At 42.1% G+C, this 11,910-nt stretch overlaps 1 protein-coding gene across 2 annotated transcripts in view; it reads right to left on the bottom strand.

Moving 5' to 3' along the window:
* The window catches only part of tfap2b (transcription factor AP-2 beta), a 12,314-nt gene extending 7,143 nt beyond the window's left edge, over nucleotides 1-5,171 (bottom strand). The window contains exons 1-3 of one of the 2 annotated variants that reach the window (XM_031861832.1): nucleotides 5,096-5,171; nucleotides 2,368-2,820; nucleotides 904-958 (exon numbers count right to left, since the gene is read on the bottom strand). In XM_031861832.1, coding sequence (XP_031717692.1) covers nucleotides 904-958; nucleotides 2,368-2,820; nucleotides 5,096-5,143 — 556 coding nt within the window. In that variant the 5' untranslated portion in view covers nucleotides 5,144-5,171. Of the gene's footprint in view, nucleotides 1-903; nucleotides 959-2,367; nucleotides 2,821-3,136; nucleotides 3,298-5,095 lie in introns of those variants that run through there. The other variant, XM_031861831.1, reaches the window with a different exon arrangement.
* Nucleotides 5,172-11,910: the final 6,739 nt, after the last annotated feature.

Below are 11,910 nucleotides of genomic sequence, written 5' to 3'. Positions count from 1 at the left end.
ACATATATGTATATAAGTGCCTGCATCCACTTAAGTTTTAAATCTCTTCTGTCAAACTTTACTTCAACGTATAACACCACGCGCGCTCTAAGGGCGGCCCTGGCCTAATGAAGCGCTGCACGCGCCGGGCATTTGTTGTTATTTAATGTCGCGCGACATTCTCATTACAATATTATCGATTGTTGATTGGCTCGCGCTCTCGCAATCGCATTAACCACCTCCCCGTCTTTTCTCCACGGCCGGTTTAATTCCCACCAGCAGCACTGGATGCTGCTTCATCCCGCGTGTTAATGCTCGCGCTAATGGCGTAAGAAAAAAAAAGAGAAGAAAAGAAAAAAGCCAGCTAGTCCCGTGCATGCATGCGTAGGGGCCAGTGTGAGGGGTTTTTTGATGGCTCCACGGGGGATAATACCGCAGATTAGCTCTAAACGAGCTCACGAGATCTCCGTGAGCGGTGCCATTTATTACATCAGCGGTTTAAATGCCCCGCGGGGAGCTCAGTCACTCAACATCCCGTAACTAAATCACCGCACATCATCAGGGCGGGAGCATGGCAGCCTGTCAGCGACACACTGCCTGCTGTAGTCAATATACCGGGATCGTTAACCCGGCCTCGAACTCCTCATCCCGGACACCCGAAAAACAATGTGCGCCTGCTTGGACCGGGGAGCGACCTTTAACAGAACCAAACGAGATGTCTCGCGTATAGGTTCCAGTTTAGATCCAAGTCGTGCCTCTTTTTTTACACATAAATAATAATATAATCATATCATAATTTATGAAAATACATTATATAACAAGGAGTAAAGAAACAATATATGAGGACATGTGTGTGTGTGTGTGTGTGTGTGTGTGTGTGTGTGTGTGTGTGTGTGTGTGTGTGTGTGTGTGTGAGAGTGTTACCTTTCTTAATTACTGATTGATCCAGGATGTTCGTTCCGTTGGTGTCGTCAATGGTCTGTTAAAAGCAAGATAAATAATACAAATTAGTATAGTCTGCTTTAAACAAGCAGATCCACACAGTGATAATAACCCATAAAGAGCATGTGAAACTTTATTTTATCTTTTTACAAAATCCCGCAGGATTCATTTCAGGTCTGAGTTGTGACTCATATGGGATAGAAGAAGCTACTCTCACAAATGTAAAGCCCCATTCATCAATCTCAATAAATGGCTCATTGAATAGACCCTGCTGTTGTTTCACGCTCGTAAAAAACAGAGAAAGAATTTAAATGGGGTTAATAAATGCATGACACAAATAAGGAAAGCCAGAAATGAGAATCTAATGTGGAGGTTAAATGGCTAACAATTCGTAATGGTTGTGCCCTGAGGGGAAACGAGGGGAAGATGAAATCCCACACAGCTGACTATAAAGTCTATTTCACCAGGTCTTTTTTGAACATGGCAGCAAAAAACTAAACAAAAATGACAGCCTTCGAATTCTATATGAATTCAATCACAACAATACAATTAGCATGTGTATCATAATAATAATAATAATAATAATAATAATAATAGTAGTAATACAAATTTGAAAAATAATAATAATAATAAATAGAGTAAACCATAATTATTCATAAAATACATTTTTTAGAAAGGTAAAAAAACACAAAGGCTATTTTATTATCAAAGTTGAACAAATATTGCAACATCTTCTCCAGGATTTGCTGTTTTAATTAACCATTATGTCAGTGAAGGGAGGTGAACTTGAATTCGAAGCAACATTTGAGCTCCATGCAGCAATTATGGATAAGTGAATTATTCCACATATCAGCATCCTCTCATCAAAGAAGATGTCTGAGCTCTCTGAAGACAGTTTGTTTAGCTTTGGGCCATTTGTGTTCAGGCTACAGCTGCTGTGAGAGTCCAGCCCTGAGGGAGCTGCTGTGAGTTCACTGACCTTAACTCTAAAAGGCAAGGAGACAATGAAGAAGACTACTGTCAGATATTACCAATCCGTTTCTTACACTGCAATTTTTCTCATTCTATTTGTCATTTTTGTCATTTATCCTTTTATTTTAATTTCGTTGTGGTTTTTCAAAACGTACATGGAAAATGTTTTATATACCTGGAGTAAACATGTTCGTTTTAGTCAAACATAAAAGTGCTTTACTGTAAATTGTTACATTTATAATTACAATTAATTAATCGCCTTTTATATCTGAGATTAAACACAATACATTTGAATAGAATTACAGTGCCATATTCCCCCATTTAGTTCAACAGACTTGCAGTTTACCTTTCTCGGATAAAGTGATCTCAATATTTAAAATAAATACATTTAAGAAAACAACATCATAATGGAGCTGGAAAATGTGCTACATGCACTTTAACTCACTTAAATCTCAGCTGTGATCTTTGACTCACCTGAATATCCTCCATACCGTGCAGCCCCAGTAGTCCGTCGCCCATACCGGACTCCAGTCCCGGGTGAGCGGAGTGCAGCAGCACGTCTGGCCGCCGCACACCGTAGTCCCGCCGTGGGTCCAGCCCGGACAGCTGAGGCAGCGAGACACGCGGTTGCGCCAGCAGAGCCGAGCTGTCCATCCGCTCCCCGGCGTCCTGCCGCTGCCGCGCCCCCCATGCGCTCTGCTGGCTCTGGTGCAGGGAGTTCAGGGAATACGGATCACTGACGTGGGAGTACGGGTCCTGGCTCTGGTAGTGAGCGAGCGGCTGGTATGGTGGCGGAAAGTACGGAGGCTGGAAGTCCGAGGATGGCGCATGAGACAGCGGCGGCGCGCTGGAGTAGGGTCCCGCATGCGATACCGAGCCCAGCTGGGACAAGCGCGAGCTGTGGCTCGAGACACCGTCATGCCGGTCCTTGAAGAGGGTGCAGAGAAGAATAGAACAAATCAACTCCTTGCTATTGGAATCACATTTTAACGAAATAAAAACACACGGAGGCCTGTATAGGACCACGGTGCATTTATTAGTGTATTGCCCCTGGTGATGTAGCTAAAGTAGCCTAACTGTTTTATTTTTGTTCAGGAGGTCCAATGCCTTAGAGGAGCCTGGAAGAAAAAAAGGTTATAGCCTGATTTAAAATGACCCACAACGAAAACCTCCAAGCAATGTCTACGGCTTCACCATTTGCGCAAACAAATTCTGATATACATTGTGAGGAAAGGAAACTCACCGCAGTGGAGTAGGAGTGAACTAACATTTGTAAACCCTCTGTTGGTATCAGCAGTATGGTAAAGATAGTGTTGGCCCGAGATAGCCAAAACTAATTCCAGGTAAAAGCAGCGCGTTCGTATCTGCAGGCGCGGCCTGGTCTACAGCTCCATGATGAACCTTCTTCCGCCCGGAGCTGCCGCCGCTCTGAGTGTGAGCACCGAGAGCGTCCGCCTCTACCCCCGGTATACGGTGTAATTGTTATTCATGACTGAGACTTACAGGAATATTAATGTGCACCAGGCAGGGGACTGGCGGCACATGGAGCGTGAAGCCTCTCGCGTAACCGTGAGTGACGTTGAAATTCCGTGGAGAGCCGAAACGACGCGCGAACAGCAGGAGATAGAGAGAGGACTCTCTCTCTCTCTCTCTCTCTCTCTCTCTCTCTCTCTCTCTCTCTCTCTCTCTCTCTCTCTCTCTCTCTCTCTCTCTCTCTCTCTCTCTCTCTCTCTCGCAGGAGAAAGAGAACAAGGTGACCAGACCAGTGAGGAATTCCCCATCACCAAAAAAAGCTCACTTTGGGGCTCTTAGGCAAAATCTGACGCAAGGAAGATACTCATTCTTGGAGACACTTTTGCGCAAACCGTTTCTGCGCAAACATACTTTAACGTTATAAAACCCAACATAAGTCAATGTGGTGGATAACAATATGAACATGGGGTCATGTAAAGCTCATCGGGTCACCCTTTTCCCACCAGGGTCAAGGGCACACTCAGCCTCGTGCCAATGCAAGACGATGTGGAGAAGGCTTCCACCAAAGTCAAACGCAGTTTACTTTTACGCACGGACACCAAGATTGAACACATCCTATTACGGTGTCACCAAAATATATTTGAGCTAAACTTCAGCCTTGCAATAACACTGGCACACTGAAGATTACACACTGACTAAATGGTGGCTCATGAAGTGTTGCAGCTGCCTTTTGTTGGCCTGCTGAAAAACCCACCCGAGACACCGCGGGGAGCAAAGGGGGTTCGCGTGAACTGTGTCACGAGTCAAAAGAAGCGATTCAACTTTATATCGTAGACTATAGCGGTCCCTATTCGCCTCTCTTGGATGACTTGTTTAACAACATTATTGCCTCCCCCTCCCTCACGCCGTGGGAGAAAAGCCATGTGCGGCACGAGACGAGGGTTTCCCACCGGGCTGAGCCGAGGGGCCTCGCGAGCTGCCTTTTCTTCATTGGCTTTGTGCTCGAGCCCCCATTCAGCGCGAGCCGGAGCAGTGTTTCACCCCCGCGCGCGGCGGTATTTCTCCCCTTCTCCTCGCTCGTTTTTGTAAAAATGATTGTTCTGGGATGACAGCCAAACGATTTACATACTTCCGACACATCACCACCCTCCTCCTCTGACCCAGCGGTTCTCACTTATTTTCTTCTTCTTTTGCTGTATTTTCAAATATTCATTTGTAATTCGACTATTTTTGGATTCATAATTTGCAACATCACTGGTCTTTTTCTAAATATCATTATAGAGATATGTATGGAGCTAAAATATATATCTTTTTAATTAAAGTTTTATGTTACTTTTGAACATCAATTTGCACAAAAGACGTAATACCATATTCAAGATATATCCCATATGTGTACATTCTGGAAAAGGTGAAATAAAAAATCGTCTCTATCCACTGTCATTTTTTCCTCCCCGTTTACCTTATGATCTAAAACGCGAGTGGACCCGACCACAGCCGAAAACACAACATACATATATAACAAACACTTTGAAACATTCGAGCGTAAACGAGTGAAATATCTTGTGATGTACAGCGAAATGTCCTCCAATTCATATTCCGTCACCACATCACAGAATAACAGGCCTAGAGCCTCCTGCAGAACACCACTTAACTCAACACTTCATTACTCCCCAAAAGCGGCATCTCTAATAAGTCCGGAAGACCACAAACACATGGACGGCAACGTTACCTCATAAATATCTTCATACTTGACATTCTCAACTAGTTTCCACAGCATGGTCGCTTCTCCGGTGTCGGTAAACCGAATGCAGCCAAGTGAGGAAGGGACGTCTCAACTCTCCCTCTCTCCCTCTCTCTCTCTCTCTCCCTCTCTCTCTCCCTCGCTCTCTCCCTTCCTCTCTTCCTCCCCCCGCCCTCTGTAAAGTCAGTCAGTCTTTGTGAATGGGGAACCCCTGTGAAGACTCCAGTACTGTTAAGAAGAGCTATAGGGCGGGCTGACAGCAGCAAATAGATACAAAGAACACATGTTTTATGTATCGTGTGTCTCGGAAATTTCCAAAATAAAAGCACAACCAGTTAGCAAAACCCTTTCGTGGAGGCCGTTGTACACTATGGTAAAACATATAGAGAAGGGTGTCTTAAGTTCACTGTGATTCCAAAAGGTTTGGCAAATTCTTCTCACAATGTCAGATTTTTGTTTTCTGAACAAGGGGAAGCAAAGACTGATATAAGTGAGAAATGATTGAATAGTCATTACAGTTGCTACAGTGATGGGACATCAGCATTATTTCTACAAAGGTGACCAATTAAAGCAAACAAATATATCAATGATATAGTTCCTATCTTCTACTTCTTAATGTCAGACATTGATAAAGGCTGGTGGACTCTGTAAACCCCAAAGACAACAAAACATATTCCTGTCAATGTTGTATAATATAAACAGGCTATGTATAATGTTAACCATGAACCAAACCAATAATAAAAGTATTGGGCCACCACAAGCCTTCAGAAAACAGCTTCAATCCTCCTCGGCATATAGATTTAATTCTGTTTATTTTTACCGGAGGGATGAACAGCGTTCAGTGACTCCCTTGTGCCTTCTGTGAAAGTCTGTGCTTTCTTTTTTTCTGCTCATCTATTTATGTTTTTCCTTTTGATTTGTCATCTGTGTGTGTATTTGCTTGCATTGTTATGATAAGGAATGTGCTTAGATTGTTCACTTGTCTTGCATGATACTACTACTACTACATTACAGCAGGACTTTGGTAAAGGGTGCCAAGTTAGGAATTGTTAACCAAAACAGTAGTTGGAGTAATATTACAGAATGGTGGGATTTCAGTATACACCTATGGATATCCATATATTGGAAATCCAAATAATTTAAACACCTGTTTATTCCAATAAATCATAAAAATTGAATTCAATTATTTTAAAATATATGTTGTCAGAGATGCTGAAGAAAATGTGCAAAATAAGGATGTTGTCAATTCTGTTATCGTCCAGTTATATAACATGACATCACTTATCACACATTTATCATATAGAGTTTGTACTCCATGAGATAGACTTTAATTATTATCAGAATCAGCTTTATTGGCCAAGTATGCACATAGAAGGAATTTAACCTGAATTTAATTTTTGCATCTCACTCAACACAGAAGTAAAAATAACAGCCTGGGACAAGGACAACAAAGCTGGACAAATTTGAGTCATACATATTTTTTTCCCCTAATAATTCAGCCCCAGTTTGTTTCAATGCTTAAGAATCTTTCTGTGATTTACCTACGTTCTTAATAAAGTGTACCATCACATTGACCAGGGTTGTTGGTTCCATAACGACTGGATTCCTTTGACCTGCTGCACTTGTACCCTCTCCTCAGTCTCACACAACAGGAAATAAACAGCACACAGTGTCACAGTTAAATTGACTTAAAAAAACAAACAAACACATTCTGTCCTATTTAACTATGGTTCTCCCTTACAACCACCCCCCAATTCTTCCCTGTGAGACTTTATCCAAGTGTGTGTAAACTGCTCCCCCTAGTGTCATAAGAGCATACATACATACATCCATCAAAACTGCCAGCATTCTGTGAAATGATTGTCATCTTGTCCCATTGTTCCTCAAAAGGCCTCAGCAAAGTTGATTAAAAGGGTAAAACCCTCTTATTTTAATTAAGTAGTTTTAAATGAAAGAAAAGGCACTTTAAAGTCAATGTTATTCATGATAATTACAGTAAAAAGAATAGACCTTTTAAGGAGGGAATTCACATTTGTGTGTGTGTGTGTGTGTGTGTGTGTGTGTGTGTGTGTGTGTGTGTGTGTGTGTCAGCGCACTTGAGTTAAACTGGACTATTAGACCAGAAAATTACTGTCAGGAATTACATATTTGGTTTTGTAGTTCTTGAGAATGAGCTGCGCCAGATCAGGTGGGAAAATACGTTTTGAAAGCCTGAACAGAGTCTCATACACATTTCCGTGCTCTTATACTGTCTGCACACTTGTTTTATCTGACATGGCTGCCGTGGTTCAGCTCCTTTGACAACAAAAACAAAAAGTGCCACTGAGGATACCAGACATGAATGTTTAAGAAGCACGGCTGTTCCCATGTTCTCTGGAATGACCCGCTGCCAAAAGATCCACCCATCCTTTTTCTCTCTCTGTCTTTCTGTCACACACACACACACACACACACACACACACACACACATGGCAGGGCATATGACTGTCAGCGATGACAGATGTCCTGACAGTCTGGAAGTCTGGAGGCGTGGTTGTGGTTGTTGTCCTGCAGGGCTTTGACACACGATGTATCAGCATACATTACACACACATGTCACACTAATACCGCTCTATCTGCTCCCTGCCTTTTGTTTGCAGCCATCACTACAAAAGACACACATTCATTTTTAATTTTTTTCCACTTTGACTGGCTTTTCAAAAATACAACCACCCTTTTCCGCGTGTTGTTGTATATTTGATCTCACCTGTTCAGTTCTTTGCTGTTGCTCAGGGTCAAGTGCAACAAGACACTCTTTATGTCATAACGCCTACATTCACTTTCATGCAATTCCATTTGATTTACCCAGTGCGACACAATATAGGCTTTCGTTGTACAGGAAAAAATGAGTGTGCAAGGTAACATGAATGAATACAAGGCTGGGAAACAGTAGAGTAGTCTGTGATGGGAAAATTACTCACATACACACTAAATTAGATTTTTACAAATTATAAATTGATTTTTTAGTGCACATCTTCATGATCATGCTCCTTGTGGGTCGACAAAACTCTGCATCTTTTCAATGTAGAGGAAATTGGGATGGCTGGTCAGTTTATGTTGAAGTTTGCTACGTTACTGTCTTAACTGGGAAGCAATGGAGGGTTTAGTCTGATTTATTCTGTATTAAAATCACTTATTTTGCCAATAATTTATGCAATTGGATTGTAGAAATTTAGATTGTAAGTATAATTACTTTAATGTCTTCATTTTCTGACCATTTTTTATTGTTTGAAGTAATACATGCAGCATTTGGTTCTGATGTGTTTGTGATGTATTTTAAGCTCATGTGGGTTTTATGCAAACCTGCATTTATTAATGCACCTTTTGTTACAAATTTGTTAACATCTTAGGATGTTAATTCCTCCTATATGTTCATCAGGATCCTATTTCTAACCCTATCCAGTCTAAACGGTGTCACGCTGTGTGCTGGAGTTATGCAGCTGCAGTTCTGGCTGGTGACCACTAGGTCGCACTAGAACACCACGGAAAAAAAAAGAGAGATGAAAGCCAAGAACGTGGAGACCCGAGCTCAGCATTGATTTGATAGTTTGGAATAGTTTCACCAAAATCTTTTATTGAGAGTAATGGGTAATGGGATGACTCAAATGAAATTCAGCAGAAAATATTTGTATGAAATGATAAAATAAAAAAAAATTTGAAATTTAAAATAGGCCTTTTTTCACAGCAGACAATTTGACACATCACAGCAGGAAGACCACAGGTGTAAATAATAAAATAAACGATGGCTGACTTAAATTTCAGGGTCCTGCTGTTGTGCATGCTGGCTCTGCAGGCTTATTTGAATCGAACAGAACCATCGTTAATGTAATTTGTAACACCTGTGCTTTTCCTTTTTCCAAGTCAAAATGCTTGCTGTGAAAAGGGCTGGCTAGTAGACATTTACAGACTTCCTCCAATACGACAGAGGGAAACACAATAGACAGGTTTTTAATCAGTGTGTCAAGGTCGGCAGACTGTTGAGTGTTTTAAGAGGAAGAGGAGATACAATGACTAAGTCTTAACTCTGCATTCAACAACAAAATAGCAGCGTTGCGTCTTTAAAGCCTGAGACAAGACTTGTATTCACACCAATGCCTCAACCAAACTCCATCAGCATTAAATATAACTGTGGCTTCCACATCCAATTCCTTCTCAGGATCCAACAGATGGAAGCAGCAGAGGTTGCTAATCACTAAAGGGAGAATAGGGTGTTCCTGTTTCAGCTGTAGTAGTAGTAGTAGTAGCTCATGTGGATGTGTGGGTTGACGGGGAGTGATGGGGACAGTCGGGACGGCAGCTGAGCAGAAGAAGGCCTTGAATGTTCCTGGGACTGAACGGGGATCAGGACAGAGGAGGAAGAGGTTTTAGCAGAGATGCAGGGGAGAAGGAGGGTTACAGCTTCAGAGGAGAGAGACTGGAGAGACGGGGCTTAGAAGTTGGCAGAGTTTGGTATTCGTGACCGTGGGGCTCAGTCAGCAGGAGCTATAGTCCCTCTGAGACCTCAGACTGTTCAATTCACTTCTACACAAATGGCAGAATTCGTTGCGTGCATATCTGGGTTGAAGATGTGCATTTTCTAGCTTTAGTGTGTTCTGGATGTTGAAACGTACTTCCACGTGAAGAGAACATCAGCACTGCACTATACTGATGCAAACATTTAATTAGACCCATCACAAATATTGCACACTGAAGGCTGAATAGGAGAACGTTGCACTGTTAACGCAGTGATAACAGAGCGCCGCATTGTAATCCAATCAATAGCCCATGTGTGAATAATGCATCGACCGCCCCGTCACATTATGCGCGGCTGATGTCAAACTTCTGATTCATTCTTGTCCTTTTGTCAATTTACAGAAACTCAAGCGCAGGCGATGCATCGATTTCATTTTCCAGCTCGTTTTGATCAAGCTGCTTATTATTTTGATGCCGGAGTCAACGGAGACGTCTTTCACAGGGATTACTTGTTTATCATCCAGTAATGACAAACAAAAGTGTGATTAAGTTACTTTCTCTGAGTGGTATGTTTGCATATGTGCAGCCATGTGTGTGTGTGTGTGTGTGTGTGTGTGTGGGTGGGTGTACACATGTATGTATGTTCACGCTTATTTGTTGTTGCTGGTTCCCTCCAGTGAGATGCAGCAACCATCAAAGAGCCAATTTAGAGAGCTGCTTTGCTTCACACACATCACTCTGTTACATCGTCACTCACAGCGATACATGAGTTTGATTATATATGAGGCTGAATCTTCCACATCAGCCACCGATTGAAGTTCTCCTCTCAGCAGCCGAGACTAAAGTGTGATTAAAGCGTGTCGTTTTTATAAACAAACGCAAAATAGGATCTGCCTACGTGTATATCATTCTGTAGCTTAGCAACTGCCAGACAAAAAGCCCAGAACTGAACTCAACATTTCCTTTCGTATAGCCCCAAAAAAGTTCACATCGTATTGGACTTCCTGTCGTTACAGACTGTAGACATTTTGGTCAACCTCCTGGCTCCATTTTCTTCAATGTGGCTTCATGAAGTGTTTCCAGACACTGTTGATCACAGTGTTGATCCCTTGTTACATTGGTTGGAAGCATTGTTCAGAGTGTATTAAAAGATGCACTGCAGGTAGTTGTACTCTTGTGCAATAATGCATTGCTGTAGAAACAAAAAACGAAACCCCTGTTATTTACCATTTTGCCATCATGCATTCTTTTTGCCATTTTGAAATGCATTATCAATGGTGCAGCTTTGTCCCAGCGTCGTAAAACATTGACTGCGTGTGTGTGTGTGTGTGTGTGTGTGTGTGAGATAACACCATCTGTCAAAAACCAGCATAGACAATAACAGCATAGAGTAGGAATGCACTGGCATTCTGCACCCATGTCACCTCCTCTCTTTATACCCCCGTCTCTACAGCTATTACTTCTCCACCTGGGGCTCCGACTTGCATTGATTCAGGCTGACAAACCGGCGCAGACGTCACTGTAAATGCATCCTGTCTGATTATGTATTGTGGTGTTATGCAGTGAACGTGACCTCCTTTTAAATGACTAGAATAATAAAGAGTAAACAGAACCCACAGAGCCCGGATGGAGACGCCAGCAGGCAGCTGCTGCTCTCTCTGTTTTATCATTACATTTTTTTTTTTTTCACAAGCAGAAAGCCTGACAGAAGTCACTCAAACTGGAAGAAAACACCCAGATGCCGGCGAACACAAAGGAGGCTTTTGAACTATTCTGCAGGTACAGCCTTTTTTCACAACATTAGAGAGGAACTCTGACTTTTTTATAATTTGAAGACTGTGAACTCATATGGATGATTCACACTCGCTAGCTTTGATCTGTACTGCCTCTTTTGAGTCTCTGCTTGCTCTTTTTGCCATCTTCTGTATGTTTACACATGGTTTGTGTGTGTGTGTGTGTGTGTGTCGTGTGTGTGTGTGTAGCACATCATAAAACCAGAGTAAATAGTAGAACACGTAGCAACTGTCTTTATTGAACACCAGCATTGTTAGAAGGTAGGGATTTAACATATATATAGTTGAAAGCCTACAAGAAAAGTAATTTAAATATTTATATATATCTTTACAAATGTTCATGGGCGACTCAGAGAACTTGTGTCGGCTAAACTTGCGATCTGGGGAGTGTACAAAGATAGACATGCACAGGGATGAGTTAACGACGGCAACCGCAAAGTCACCTTTACAAAATGGCTGAGGTGGACCCCTTTCTCTCTCTCTCTCTCTCTCTCTCTCTCTCTCTCTCTCTCTCTCTCT

The sequence above is a fragment of the Anarrhichthys ocellatus genome, unplaced genomic scaffold, assembly GCF_004355925.1.
Source record: "Anarrhichthys ocellatus isolate YVR2014 unplaced genomic scaffold, GSC_Weel_1.0 scaffold25, whole genome shotgun sequence".
Classification (NCBI taxonomy): Eukaryota; Metazoa; Chordata; class Actinopteri; order Perciformes; family Anarhichadidae; genus Anarrhichthys; species Anarrhichthys ocellatus.
The sequence above is the reverse complement of the archived record's forward strand: the minus strand, read 5'-3'. Positions and strand labels throughout refer to the sequence as shown.